At 41.3% G+C, this 15,639-nt stretch overlaps 1 protein-coding gene across 1 annotated transcript in view; it reads left to right on the top strand.

The window, feature by feature from the left end:
- The first annotated feature begins 204 nt into the window (after positions 1-204).
- EIF2AK3 (eukaryotic translation initiation factor 2 alpha kinase 3) overlaps positions 205-15,639 on the top strand; it is a 42,242-nt gene continuing 26,807 nt past the window's right edge. The window contains exons 1-2 of the mRNA XM_030450706.1: positions 205-610; positions 6,901-7,030. Of these exons, the coding sequence (XP_030306566.1) occupies positions 348-610; positions 6,901-7,030 (393 nt within the window). The 5' untranslated portion in view covers positions 205-347. The remainder of the gene's footprint in view (positions 611-6,900; positions 7,031-15,639) is intronic.

The following is a 15,639-nucleotide window of genomic DNA, read 5'->3' as shown; positions in this document are numbered from 1 at the left end:
GAGCGGCGTGACTCCCATTGGCCCGGCGGCTCTGTTGACAAACACGGCTTCCTCCCGCCTACCAGGGCCAATCAAAAGGAAGCGGAGCCAGGAGTGGCGTGGAGACGGACCAATCGGATCCCTCCCCGCTGCGGAGAGGAGGGCGGTGGCGCCAGGGGCGGGTGCGTACGGGGTGCCGGTACGTGGCGGGCGGGGCGGGGAGCGCTGCGGTGCGCGGCGGGGAGCCCGTAGTGTGGCGGTGGCGGTGGCGGTGGCGGTGGCGGTATCGGCATTGGCAGCAGCGGCGGCAGCAGCAGCGTTAGGAGCAGCGTTCATGTCCTAACGGCGGGCGAGGCGGGGGCCCCTCCATGCGGGGGCCGCGGTACCGCAGCGCTCTGGCCGCTTTTACCTTGTTGGTGCTTTTGGGGATAGCGGCGGGTGGCCCCGAGCCGCCTCCGGGCGATGCCGCGGCTGTGGAGGCCGCTTTCGGATTGGGGGCGGCAGCTGCTCCCGCCGCTTTACCGGCCGGTTCCGCTGACGTGACGGTGGAGGATGATGAAGCCGGTGTGGCCCCTGCGGCTCCCGGTGAGCAGGAGTCCGAGGAGAGCGGAGAGGCCCGGATCGGGGGCAGGTGGGTGATGGCGGGGGTTGTGGAGTCGGTGTCTGGGGTTGCTGAGGGGGTACCGGCTGTTCGGGTGTGTGTCAGTGCGTGGAGATGCTAAGGAGGGTAGTAACGCCCTTTTAGGGGTGCTTAACCCGGTCGGTACCGGGGGCATGGGCCACTGTATCCAGGGAGGAGTGGGCAGCATCCAGGTTGGGTTCACAGGGATGCTGTGGAGGTTGGTGGGGATGTGACCCGGCTGGGGACCGGCAGCTGAGGAAGGGGGGGGTGGTACCTGGTGCAGGAGGGGGCTGGGAGGGGATCTCCGGGGGGAACAGCACTTTTTGGGGGGGGTTCGGTAGTTGGTGGGGCGGGAGAGTTGGGCTGCGGGTGGTTCAGAGAGGGAGCGGTGCCCGGGAAGGCTGCAGGAGGAACGAGGGTGCTGCGAGCTGGTGTCTGGGGTTAAAGCTATGGGGACAAGCAGGGAAAAGTGTCTGAGGGTTGGAAAGGAGGAGGGGAAAGGGGTCGGGGAGATGAGTCCCGTGATGGGGCCGGAGGAGAGCTGGAAGGAGCAGCGCAGCCGTGGAGAGGCTGTGGCGGTAAGGAAAGGGCTTTTCGGGACCGCAGCATCGCTGCTGAGGTTCTGTGGTTGTTCGTGGGGAGAAAAGGCGCATTAATTCTTGGACAAATCAGCTGCCGGGTATCACGCTGTGTGACATCTGGCCAGTCTGCTTCCCCCGGTAATACCGAATCCCGATCCCTGCCTGGGCTTGTCACCCCCTGTGCCTGCAGGGGGGGAGACCCAAAAAACCTCGACATCTGCGGTCCGAACTCTTTCCAGCCCCCGCAACTTGTTCGGAGCATCGTGTCTCTTTCTCTCACCTCTCTTTCTGTTAAAGAAATCGCGGTTTCTTTTTGCTTAATTGCCTGTTAAACACAGCCACGGGTGGGTGCTTCGAGGGAGGTCGGACACGCAGGACAAATTGCCGAGCAAGATGGAAAATATAACAAGGGGAAATAATATACCCAAAACCCACATGTGTCAAGAAGCTCTGGCACAAGAAAGATTTTAATGAATGACTCAAGAGCGGAATGTTCCTGAGCTGCTTTCAGTCTGTTTCTGAATTGGCTGAGAAAGATGAGGTGATAAAGCCCCAGCCAGAGTTTAAAGGAAGAGGAGTGTGGCTAAATGCCTGCTGTATTTGAGAGACTCTTCCAAAAATGAAAGGCCCACAGCTTTTTGTTAGTATATCCAAGCATTCACTCAGAGCAAGAAACTGACTGATAACTTGGCATCCTGTTTTCTTTGAGGAAAATCTATTCACCTGTTAGCAACAGAGTCATTATTTTGAGTGTCAGGCCATCCAAATCCTGCTCAGTTTATCACAATTCTATGGTTTTCAGGTTTTAATAAGACCTTCATTTATTTAGCCTTGAAAATATTTTTTTAAAAATAGTTTTCTCTGTGACAACTAGAAATAAATAAAATGCATGAAAGATGTTTGATTTAGTAATTTAAGCCTGTGATTAAATGTAGCTGTTCTCTAATTGATTAGTGAATAGGAATAGATTTGCTGTCATCAAGTAAAAAGAGAATGGCTGCCTGGACATAATATTTGCCTGCCTTTCTTTATTTTTTTCATGTCTGTTTGTCACATCTCTGCTCACCTCAACTGATTGTTTTTTCAGCAATAAACGTATTATAACTGGTCAGTACAATTTGAAAAAACAAACAACAAAACCCAGCCCCCCTCTGTTTTTGTTCTGTAGGCAAATGAATGTCGTCATCTTTGTTTTCAGGTTTTTTTTAATTTCCTAGAAGGAAGTGTGAGTGTTGGTGAATTACTCTGCTCTTGCCATACAAACATGCAGGTTTGGAAATTGGAATAGCTGTTTAGACTTCAAGTTTGACATACAGGTGTATTTGCAATGTCCCAAAGAGCTTGTGAGGGTTGTTGGTATTATGGCTCGTTTTTGTGGGGGGTTTTTGTGGGGTTTTTATTTGTGGGTTTCTTTTGTTTCAGTTTTGTTTTGTTTTCTGTTTGTGGTTTTCTTTACAAACTGAAACAGGAATAGTGGTAAATATTGTACCAACGTGGTAAGTTCTCCTTTTTCCAACAAAATCAACTTATTTGAATAAATACAAGTTTATTCTCAGTTCAGGTGTGTGGATGAGCTCAGTTAAGTGTTCCTTCTCTCTCCTGTTTACATTTTTCCTTGAACTCTTTGCTCTTTCCTTCTCTTTGTAGGTAAGTCAGGTACTTTGACTTCCATAAAGTAGAACAGAGCAGTGCTCAGGCCACCTGATCTCAAAAAGTGAGCTGTGCTCATGGGATTTAAAAACAGTTTTAACACTCAGAACTTGTCATTTTTCTGTCTGTGTGGAAGTTTACTGTAGATACTTTGCATAGTTTCAGGGGGGGAACATTATAACTTCAATAACAAGCTCATTTCTGTGGGTGAAAAAAGGAAATGGCAAGAAAACATTTTCAATTAACCATAGAAGCTATATAGGTGGTTGGGGTGGGGGAAATATGTCCAGATGTGTTTTCATATCGACAAAGTGCAAATAAAATCTGACTTTATGGTATTAGTTTAGTCTCTGCCAGCTGCTGTGATTCCAGATGTCTTTGTATGCACTGTTACACTGGCCCCTTGCTTTAGTCCTTCTGCCAGCCATCTGTAAGGGCCCAGAAGGGATTTTCTCCTCCATCACTTGCTTCATATTCTGCTCTGGAGCAGCAGTTAAAGGTGAAATACATGAGTATTTCAGCATTCATTTTTCAGGTGCCTTGTTGGTAGATCCTGGGATTTAAGTAACTGCTTAGTTTGGAGTAAATTCTCTGTCTTCTTTTTTTCCCTCCCCCCTCTGATCCAAGCTTTTTCCCCTCTCTAGTATATGTTTGATGTAACACACTCCCTAGTATAATCCATGATTTACTTCCACAAATGTCTTGCTGCTTCAGGAATTTGCAGGCTTGACGCTGTTTGTCTATATCCTCCTCCCTTCCTTGGCATTTTATTGTGACTTTCGACCTTAAGTTGGGTAATTTTTGTGTGGGATGGTACATTGAATTGAAGTCTACTTTGGCAGTGTTAGAAAGCATCTGTGTTGTTTGAAGCTGGTTTCTTTGGTCAAGGTAGTCCTTAAGCTTGACCCCAGTCAGAGGGTGGTGTTGAGAAAGGTAGTGATAAAGTATCATTTTGCAGACAGTAATAGAGTTTATCAGAATTAAGTGATATAAAACCTAAGCCAGGAGATCCTTTTTCTTGCAGCTTATGATTAGGTGTCCCAAAGATGCATCCAGAGTGTTTCGGTTATAGAATTGCAGGTGCAGTCCTAACCTCTTCACCCAACAAAGTCTTGCAAAGAGATGGCTAAAAAGATGGCTCTTTATTCTTGGATCATGGCCATATTCTAGTGTTGTTGGCAAGAATTCAGTGTAAGAATTGGACATAATACACTACACTAAGGATAGCACTGTAGGGTGACAAAATGCAAGTGGCCTGCCTGTTTTTAAGCTCCAAAATGATGTCTTGAAGTAGTTGCCTGAATTGTTTTTATCAGAATATGTTAATCTTCTGCTGCATCAGACTAGCTGAAGGATGAGAAGATCTTGTCACCACCTCATACTCTCAGTACATCAAGCTGAAGCAGTGGTATCCCACAGAGAAAAGGGGAAAACTTGAGGAAAGGAAAATATAGTGAGAAAATATAACACTATCATGGGCCTAGGGTATGGGTAGACAAGTTGCAGATCTTATACTGATTAAAGTTCAAATGACAGGATTTTAATTCCCTGCAGATGGGTAGAACAGGTATTAAGATTTTTAATTTATATGAATATAAAGTTGCAAAGGATTTTATTACAAGAGTAAAGATTATTAGCAAGTGTTTTTTTCTGGCATGCAGGAACTAGATGCTCTTTGAAGTCCCTTCCAACACAAATATTTTATGATTTTATTATTGTTAAAGATCAAGATGAAGCTTGGACCAGAAATATGACCTTTTAGTTCAAGATGAGTAACTTGGTAAAAACACAGGGATAAACTAATGCTTTTCTTGAACTTAGTTCCAGTTCTGAAGGTAGCCACATGCAGGATTTAGGTGTAGCTGAGCAGGTCCTGTTCTTGTGTCTCATAAAAGTGATTTCTCAGTAGGTGGAGTTGGTGAAACAAAGTCCATGATAATAGATGGTGGCCAATGGGTTAATAAAGAGCCCCCTTGTATGCTCTTGGTACAAATGTTCCCTCTGAAGGTGTAATGTTTTTTTCTCCTCCAGTTCCTAGTAAGGTAAACTTAAAACTTCAGTGGGGTTGCACAACAATTTGGGTGACTGGAGGCACAGATGGCACAGCTGCTGTCTTGGGTTGTGGTGGTGAGGTTTGATAAATGAGAACTCTTGGGGAATGTTGAGGTTTGTGTCTGGTGGGAAAGATGATGTGGAAAGGTAAGATACAGAGGCATAAAACATTTGTTACTTGAGGGACAAATGAAGTGGGAAAAATTAGATAAGGGAAAACAATGGGAGTAGATGGGAAGGAAACACTTCATGGTGTGATTTTTCAGATTTTTCTTCTCTCCTCTGTGAAACTTTCTTCTGTTCTAGCTACACTTCTACCTTTTTCATAACCTGGTTGCCAGCTGGAATAACATAAAATTTAAATAAACCCACTTGAAATAATATATTTATGCAGTCATAGAGGATTTCAGATAAATTGTTTTACCAGAAAGCAAAGAGATTCTGTGAAACGTATATCCAAAGCCTCTGTGTGAGCATGTGTTTACAGTGCTTGAAAACAGTCTCCTGCAGTCCAGTTTATCATTAACCTGGGCTTGGTTTCTCTACAGTTGGAATAATGATAAGTACTCAGCTTATATAACCTTGTGTATTCTACTGTTCAAATATTTGCACAATTGGTACTTTTCTAACAGTTTTACAACCTTTTGGAGGAATGTGGTGCTTGGCCACCTTCAGAAGTAGGAGATAGTGTGTTATTTTTGGTAGAAGTTAAAGACTTTGGAAATGTTCTGTTTATGAACAAGACAGTGTTGTAGGGCACTATAAAATAATCATTTGGGTTACTTTTACAGGAAAAATATAGTAGTTTATGTGATCTTTGTTGTAGGTGATGTAATAAGCCACTGCCCTTTTATTTTTTATTTTAGTTTCTCTCACTAAAGAAAAAATAGAACTTCTATCATTTCCTTTCTAAACGTCAGCCTACTACGCTGGGAACTTTGGGCAAGGCTTTAGCTATACAGAATAATTTAATGTTCCTTATTGTTTAAAGTAATGATTCATATAGTGTCTGTGTGTGTATTGCCTCCTCCCTGCCTTTTCACCCCCACTCAAAGACAGTTAATCCACCCATCAGGTTTATTTGCACAGTTCCTTATTCTCATTGAAACCAATGTCTATAAAGGTCTTTCTGGGTCACTGGCTCCAGCCACCCTCAGTGCAAGCAGTTTGTAAAGTGATCAAGCTCTACTTCCACAGCCTGTCAGCCTGCTGCAAGCCAAATCTGCCAACACATCCCAGCTTTTTCAGGTCAGAGTGAAACAATCTTCAAGGGAAAAAAGGTTTTTTTTCTCTCTGATGTGTTGTTTATTTTTTTCGTTTGTTTGGGTTGGGTTTTTTTCAAGCTTATTAAATTATTATTATTTTAATGCTTGAATTCTAGCCCAGTCAGAAATGTGTGTTTTTACTGGACTGCTGTGGAAGCAACAAGATTTACTAAAATTGATGATCTTCCCCTGCCATTCCCAGGTATCCCTGGAGAGAGAGGCTATGTCAAACCTGAGCTGCACAGAGCACTTCGTGTGCTTTGTTGTCTGCAGGCATTGGTTTAGTCCAGAAGTGTTGAAAAGTTAGCTATGACTTAGTATTTCTTACCTCCCACTTTACTGGTTTAATTATTTCAGGTTTTGGTTGTTTGGAAAGGACATACTAAAGATGAGTGTGGGAAGGGACTGGAGTAAATAGGACCTATACTGTTCACATAAATATCTCAAAAGTTGATCTCATTCAGTGTTGTAGTGGTAACACCTGCATGTAGGAACAGCAAAGCAGTTATCTTCCCCTGAAACTGAACTCTGAAAGTGCCTTAATAGCCTGTAAATTAGTTTGACATCCAGCCTGAGACTTCAGCTTTTCTACTGTCTCTAACTACTCTCTGTAGAGCTACCAAGTTCAGCTGCAGTTCTGCAGAATATATAGACTTGACTTCAAAGTTGGACCTGGACTGTGTAAAATACAGAAAACTCCTAGATAGATTCCATAGTTCTGTACTTTTGACTGAATGCTTCCAACTTGCAGATCTCTAGTAATTATCAGTACCTTGGATGGACGAATTGCTGCACTGGATCCAGAAAACAGTGGGAGAAAACAGTGGGATCTGGATGTGGGATCAGGTTCTCTGGTGTCGTCCAGTCTCAGTAAACCAGAGGTAAGGCTCAATCTCGTTGCTGATTAAATCTTTAAAAACAGAATTGTCTTTAATAAAATGAATGACACTTCCTTCATGCTTGATAGATGTTAAATAATGCAGTGAACTTAGTACGGACAAAGTTTGATGGCTGTTCTCAGACTTTTTTTTGGAGTGATTACATCATGTTGCCATTTCAAACTGGAGTGTGTCAGCATTTTAGTCTTGTGATTGATGTGATAACCAGCAAACTAGGTGATGTAACTGAGTTTTGGGGATTGTATGCAATTGTTGATAAAAAACATTATTTGTAGTTTGAAGGAAATAAAAGATCATCTGCTTTGCATTAGTAAAGTATGTTTTGGCAAGTTCTGACCTTTTTTTTTTTCTTTTTTTCTCCCCTCAAGAAAAGCAGAAGTTCTTATGACTTCATAAGCAAACAAAGGATTGTTGTTTTTTTCACTAGATAAGCAGACTGCCTATGAAATAGAATGTCTTAGCAAGGAAATAGAGTTCTAGAGGTCACCCTGAAGTATGGAGTGGTAAAGAGTTCCATCAGTTCTTGCTGACAAACTGTAAGAAGGAAATATAAAGAGTTAAATTACTTGTTTGGTGCTATTTGCACCATCAGTTTCAATAAATACAGGCTAGATTTTTTTTTTTTCACTGCACTGCAGAAGTGAGATCTGCAAGTCATTCTCTCCTAGAATTAGGAAGAATAAATTATACCAACTACAAGGTAGTTTGTGGTGATGTTCTTCACTGACGTGGATGGTTGGATTTGATGACCAGTCCTACATTGTGCTTTTTTTGCATGATGCTCACTGGAGAACTGAAGTTGAATTTTGGGGTGTTCAGATTATATGAGTGTGTTGGTTGTATTCTTTGTTGGCATCTCGTTTATGTGACCTCTGTTTTGACAGATAGAAGTCAGAGAAAAGATTTGGTCTGTTGCTGTGGTTAATGTAAGTCTGAGGCTAGTAAAAAGTATCTCAGATTGCAAAAGTAATGTGTATGTTAGCTCATGTTTCTTTGTTTCTGAGAGAATTTTATTTACAGATGCAACTTTTTGAGTATTGTTCAGATATATTCATGTTTTAGGTGTATTTTTGTTCTTAAAAACACTGAAAAAGAACAACTTCCATAAAAATGTTTTAGAGCAGAATTTAAAGCAGTACAGAAACTGTAAAGAGGAAGATGCCAGTTATGAGCTATGGTCCTTAAACCTTTTCAATGTTAGATATTTAATGTTCTGTTATCTGGTCTGTTTGTTACAGCAAATAATTTCTAATGACTACTGTGAAAATAGAACAACCTGTTATAAACCACACTTGAAATATGTCCAAATGTAAACTTCATTTTTCAGTAGAAATGAAGGCATGAGCCCACCTTTTAAAGTTTTCAAGAATGCAAACATTTGGTACAATAGAAGTGTTTTTGGAAATGTGGCATTCATTGTTTAACTGGTCTGTCCAGAATTTTGGTCTTTTTGCAATATGCTGTGACTGTAGAAACTGAAGGTTGTTGCTTAGACAACAGAAAGTGTATCTGTCCGTGCAATATTGTGGCTGCACGTTAGTAGATTGTAGGAACCCTAAAAATACACTTTTACTGAGTGTTTGTTATGCATAGAGGAAGTTTTCAGATGAGCTTTCAAGTAATTTCATTTCTACAACTCTGGCTAAAGACACTGATGGATTTTGGCAGTGAAGATACAGAGCCTACGAGAGAACTAATTTTGGAAGTAAAGCCTCATTCTGGCCTTTTATAAGCTGTTGAAGGTTATGAATATGGGCATTTTTAGACTTGCTGTCATGTAAACAAATGCTGTTTAAGATAAGACAGCTTAACAAGAAACAAGTGATGAATACTCCAAATAAGCTACACTTAAACATTTAAATATTCTTTTGAAATATTTAAATGTTTAATCTGCTGTCAGAATCAAATGAAAGACTTCACACAGTGAATTCAGACAATGCCTGAGTAAGTAGTTTGCAAGAAATGGCAGATTATGAACTCTTTTTGTTACACTTGCAGTTTTAAAAATCTGTGTTCTTTCAGAGTTAGGAAAGTGTTGCTGTGTCTTAATTGTTTTGATGAGGTGGGGGTTTTTTAAAGTATCTTAGATGAGAGTGAAGTGTACTGTAGTTCAGGTCCTGATGCAAAAGCATTAATTTAGATTCCAAGTGCCTTTAAGAGAAGACATTACGTCTTCAAACTTTCAGTGTTTTAATAGAAGAGTAGTTACTTCCTTTGCCTAACTGTAAAATGTCAACTCAGTTGTCTGGAGCTCGTGTGTTAATTAGGAAAGTGAGGTAGTAAAATTTCAAATGTTCCAGCAGCTCTGTCAAACACTTCAGATCTTGAAACTATTGCTTAAGACACTGACAAGTGAGATGTTCATCATGTGTCATGTGAACAGATCCATTAGAATGGAAAGGCTGCTGAACTACTGAGTGTGTGTCTGGGTAACTAAAATGGTAAAATTCATTCCTTGCCTGGAAGCTCCCAGTGTAAACAGTCATGGTCAGGGTGCTGGTGCTGGAAAGGTATGACTGCATCTCAGTCTGTGCATAAGAATTTCAAGCCTTTGTTAACCTATCCATTGTGTTAAAATGAAAAGCACTTTCTTCTAAAAGCTGTATTTTTACAACTGCAAGGTTTGCCAGCACATAAAGATTCCTTGCTGAAGTTCAGGGTAAAGTCACCGAATCTCAGCTTTTCTCAAAGGGAGCTTGCTTTTGATTAGAAGACTTTAATTTGCTCTTTATAATTTAGCATTGTAATGAATACATCATCTGCAATTAGACAGAAGAGAATACTTTGGGGAGAATCAGCCTGTAAAGAAAAAAAAAAAGATGCATAATAATAGTGAGAATAGAGAACTGCCTCTCAAGCAGTGGAAATGGTTCACAGCACAACATGATGAGGCTGTTGTCCTTCACTAACGAGGGTGACACATTCTCTTACCTGCATAGCTTTGTGGTAAATTGCTCAAAAGGCTTCTGTCTCTTTTATGAGGATCTATTATACGAACAAAATAGAGTGGACTTGCTGGTATATTAACATGACCAGCCAGTAGGAGGACTGGGGCAAGGGGAGTCTGGAGAAGAGATGGAAAAAAGCTGACTGTGGGGTAAACGAATGGTAGAGCCACTCCTGTGAAAATGCTGGTAACTGATGTTTGATGAGAAAGAAGAAAAATAAGTGGGATCCTTGATAGTGATGATGGGAGAGGAGCAGCTTAAAAATACATTTGTAACTGAGATGATTTTCTTTGCACTGTCAGGGAGACTCCAGGGAGTTCAGCCTGATAGGGCATCTCCAGCCATAGCATCAGTGTACCCAATAAAAGTAACTGCATTGGCTCCTGATTTGGCTGTTACAGACTAATCCCTAAGTAAGCACCTTAATTCCTTATTTGAGAGGCAGGGGATCACGGGACAAAATACGTTTCAGTCCACAAGGCTGACATTTATAGCAGTGATTAGTAAACATGCCACTGTATCCTGGAAAGATGAAATAATTGGGTTGTATCCTGTCACAAAGTCTGTCAACATCCTTGTTGCTCTGAAGGCTCTTAGAAGCTGGGGATTGCATTCTTTATATATTATATTATATTCTTGTCTTTTTTTCCTTATGGTAGTTGCATGAAATAAACTTTTCTACAAACTTGGACACATCTGTGTAATTTCTTTTGGAATAAAGAAAAAAAAAAAAGCAACGTGTTTGTGGAATAGCTTCGTATTATACTTTTTTTCCCCCAGAGAAATGTGGAAAATTAAAGAAGTTTTACACTGAAGTCAGCTGAAAACTAATTGCATGGTAGGCAAAGTGAACCCATTGCTATCTTTATCAGATTGTTGCTTTTTTTGCTCTTTGGGCAGAACAGACTTATGCTTAGAGCAATGAACAGGGAAAGGTTTTTGAGATATCTAAAGCTCCACTAGTGACAAGATTTAATGTACACTATCTTTTTTTTTTTTTTTTTTTTTCTTTTTTTTTTTCCCTCATTCCCTTTATCAGCTTCACAAACAACTTCAAGTTTTTGGTGCTTTAATTCCCAGAAAGAAATATTAAATTCTGCTGTGAAGCATCCAGACACCTGAGCATCCTTTTTAAGCAACTGTCTGCCTGTACTTTCTCTGCCCATTGAATAAGGCCAACTCAAGCTGTACCCAGTCAGGCCAGAGAGGAAAGCCAAAAGCTGTCCAGGGTTGCTTTGGGGACATGGGAAGAAATTCAGCATCATCTGTGAATCTCTTACACTCTGGGGCAGAAGAAATGTAAAACCCACACTGCCGCCAGCCAGAGCGACACAAGAGGTCAAAACACCTTCTGAGGGCTTAGATTGTGATTTCTGGGTTCTTTCATGTGTGCTCCCAGAGGTTAGGGAAGGGTAAATAAATTTAACCACGTCTTTGGAAGAGAAATCTTGTGGCATCAGTATTTGGAAAGTCACACCCACCACTTATGGCACCCCTGGACCAGCATGAATAAAAATGAGGTTTTGTTTTGTCCTAGGCTTTCTACTTCAGTTATTTTAAAGTGAAGTCAGTGCCTGTAAATATCATCCAAGGAATAACTGAGATATGTTTGTTTTGGGCATGGGTGGGGGATACTTAAGACTGTCAGTCAGTTGTTGGAATACTTTTAATAAAAGATTATTGTGGTAGCTGTTGAATGCAGTGCTGAAGGTTATGAATTTCTGTTACACCTGTATAAATCTGTTCTGATTCTGCTAACAGTCAACAGAACAAAGGAAATTAGTTTCAAACTACACAGACATTCTGGGAAAATGGCTTAATGGCTTTTTGGATTCTGCTTAAAACCGAATGGCTCTGTCTAGCTCATTGGTGCTAATCTTAGCTTTTGCTGTATTTGTGCATCTTAAAACATCTAGCATGGGATGCATCACCAGCCAAAGCAATCTGTCCTGCCTAGCACTGGGAAGAATCTTTGTGCATCAAACAGGCTGTTTGCAGGAGCAAATTCTGTGCAGCAGTGTATGACTTCCCATATACAGAGAATATGAAGTTGATTCTCTTATGCTGTCAACTCTGTGCAAAACTTTCTGAGGCGAAGTTTTACTGAAGGAAGTAAAGAATAATATTTTTTTTCTATTAAAGCTGTAAAATTAATTTCTATATGTTGAGACCACATGTAAAGCCTCTCAAATTGCCTGTTGAAGCAGGGGGGGTGTAAATGGAGGGACTTTTTATTGAGGTCAGTTATCTAGGGAAAATCTGTTTTCTTGCAGGTAAGGTGGTATAGTTTTAGTTGTTTGGAAGAGCTTTCTAATAGAGTTCCCTTAGTGCTGTAGCTGATCCTTATTTTTGAGTGCTACTGAGACAGATGTAGGGCCACCAGCTGCTTTGATAGCTGGAGGTGTCATTCCTGTAGAGGAAGACTGGGGCATATCCATTATATAAGTTTTCTGTTACAGAAATAGAACTAAAAATAAAGTGTACTAAACAAAGTACAACATATGGGGATTGATAACTACAGTTTTGTTGGATGTGACCAGTTTAAACCTGAGATTACTGTGTAGCAAGAGATCCCGTGACAGGTTATCAGTTGCCATCTCAATTCTTCTGCAGAGGAAGGAAATGTGATCCTGTGCTGCCTGTGGGGAGAGAGAGAGAGATTAGTGTCTTAAATGGTCCTGGAAAAGCTCATAATGAATTAGAAGTGAGTGTCCAGAATTGTACTTCAAAGGAAGATAAATTCTAATTGCAATTGAGGCAGAGAAGGCTTATTAAGGCTATCAAAGAGAGTGGAGTCTGTGTTTTGCAAGAAGAGAATAGATGTGACTGCTCTTTAACTACATGGATGTATTATGATTATTGATGGCAGCAGCAGTTCTTCTCATTTCTGTTGCTAGAAACGTGCAGTGTGTGGCTTTAAAGAGGTGACAGGCTTGGAAGCTTGCTGGAGAAACCTGTGGGTTTCAGAGTATAGATCTTACTGCTTTCCTGGTGGAACAAAAAACCTCTGTTTTTTATAATTCTCCTAAAAACAAACTTCTGATTGTGCTTAGTGGACAAAAAAACAAGTGGCAAAAGGCTGTGTTTTTAAATGTGTGGGTAGCTGGAAGTCATGCTTTTCTAGGAAATACAACCAAACCTTTTAGGGTGAATTGGTAAAACTGTGGAAAAGAGGAATTGCTGTTGGACAGCTGAGCTGAGTTAGTGGTTGGTGGCATGATGCAGCACTATGATTTTTGTTGGGGTGACAAGTAGGGTTGTTGCTTAGACAAGTGGTCTTCTGTATTTATCATAGTTGCATGTGTTCAAAGGCACTCATCCTAGTTCAGTGTCTTTTTCAATTAAAAAACCAAAAGATTTCCTATAATCACAGCTCTGTGTCTTTCTTGCTGACACTTGGGATGTATTTAGCACTGATAAAGGTCTGAGAAAGTGCTGACATGCCCTCTAACTCATACTATGAGAGTGTTTGTAGGGATGACAACTTCTGTTAGGAGACATGTGGGAAGCAACAGAACAAAATCTTACAGCTTGTTATGATATCAGAGCTCTCAACCTCAGTCCTCACAAGTGATGCTCTGCCTTGAGCAAAGCCAGGAGGCTTCTCAGAGTCATTCTGGGCTCATATTTATCACCAATTCTCATCTGTCATGGTTCCACACCTGGTCAGGATGCATTGCTACAGATCCTAGAAAGGACATTTGCCATCAGCTTGCTGTCTCTAGGCTGTCTCTGTTGTTTAGTTATCTTTCTAGCAGCTTGTAACTTAATTACATATGGTACACTGCATATTTTGAATTGCCTGTTAAGCAGTTCTAGTGTTTACAGATATTAAAATGGACTGACTCTAGCAATCCCTAGACAAATACCTGTTTCAGCACAGGCAATGGATAACTTAGATACTTGGAGCTCAGCTGTCCAAAACACAACAAAGATTTACTCTGCCCTAAAGCCTTTTTGAACTTCCAGCCTGTATCTTTGTGAAAGAAAGTGCCTGTTGCAAGTGCAGATGGTTTAGCAAATCATTCCTCCCGTAGCACTGCATCTGACATCTCATTTCCTCATATCTTCTGGACTTTGTCCTCCATACCCAGGTAACTATTAATCTTTCTGTCAGAGTCACAGCATGCTTCATGCACTCTACTTCCTTTTCATCTGTGCATTTGCCTCTTGTGTTTTGTTCTCTTCTCCTGTATTAGGCTCTTCTTTCCCATAGGAGTTGCTTTGTGACTTAATTTTTCAAGACACACAGACTCTGTGTCCTTACATACAAAAGCACCCTGACCAGGCAGGGCCAGGAGAGGAAACACACAAGGACTAACAGATACCAGGATAAATCCTGTCCCCCCCAAAGTGACTTGGGGTTGTGCCCATTCTCCTGGTCTCAGAAGAGAAGCATTTTGTTTAGCTCCCAGGTGGTGCTGTAGGAGCCCAGGTAGTCTTCAAGAGAGCTTTTAGGGGGATGGAGATGGAGTTAAAGCATGATCTGAAACCATCCTGATACTGAAAGAATACCAATTTAGAATTGGGTCTCTTTTTGTAGGAACAAGGTTTGGGGTAATTGTCCTTTTATTCACCAGTTTTCTTCCTTATGTGCCATTAGTCTTAAGGAGCTCAGTGATGGGCTCAGTAACAGCAGCTCGTTTGTTTCAGGAACGACTGCTTTTAAAGTTCCAGAAGACTGTTGCAGTCTCTTCTTATTAATAAAACTTGCCACGTTAAAGAGGGGGTTGGAATAATGATAAAATAAAGTCTTTCTTAAAGCACGGTGAGTTGTTGTTTCTTTTTTATTATTATTATTAAGAAGAACAGTTTTTAAAAGTCTGTTACCATGGCAGCAGAGCAGGCTGGCATCTCTGTAGTCAAAATCCCAAGTCTTGTTTGACTGTGGTTAAAGTAACAGTGATATTTTAATTTGCTAGTATTTGGAAGAAGAGTGTTTGATTGCAGAGCACACAGTACTGGGGACCTGACCTCTTTTGTAGCTGGGGCAGTCTGGTTAACACAGTGCAGTTCCTCCTGTTTGCATGGCTGCTCAAGGGAGGGCAGAAAACAGAGTAGGACTTAATTGTTTTCATGGCAAATTCTAACAGAACAAGATGCTGACCCTTGGACATCTCCCTCTGCTGGGAGTGTAGTTCTCAAACTACTGTGCTGCTGTCATCTTGCTTTTTACACTGTTTGTGTAAAAGACAGGTTTGTCAGGATCCTGATAGCTTACACCTAATCAGATTTTAAGATTTGAAGTTTAGAGTCACAACAGGAATACCAACTTTAGTCCTATAATAAAGTTGTTGGGTGGATGTTGCAGGTGTTGCACTGAAGAGAGGGGGGGGGGGGGATGAAGAGTTCTCACATGAGTTCTGTAGTACCCCATCCATCATCATCACAAGGCTGTGAAAAGTTACATTTATGAATTGGCCCAGTCTTCCCTTAAGAATGAAAAATTAAATAGCAACTACCAGCTCATGGAGTGTTTGTGGTGGTGGAAGGAGAAGACAAACCATAATAGATACAAGGTGAGAACTATTTCCATGGTTCCTCTGATGTGCTGCTCTGTCCCAGGCTGGCTCTTTCCTCTTTGGAGGAGAAAGGCCACATAAGCCTGCCTCCATAAGATACTGATTTATCAGATGTCCAAGT

This window comes from Calypte anna, chromosome 4B (genome assembly GCF_003957555.1).
Source record: "Calypte anna isolate BGI_N300 chromosome 4B, bCalAnn1_v1.p, whole genome shotgun sequence".
In the NCBI taxonomy this organism is placed as follows: domain Eukaryota; kingdom Metazoa; phylum Chordata; class Aves; order Apodiformes; family Trochilidae; genus Calypte; species Calypte anna.
This window is presented reverse-complemented; position numbering and strand designations above follow the sequence as displayed.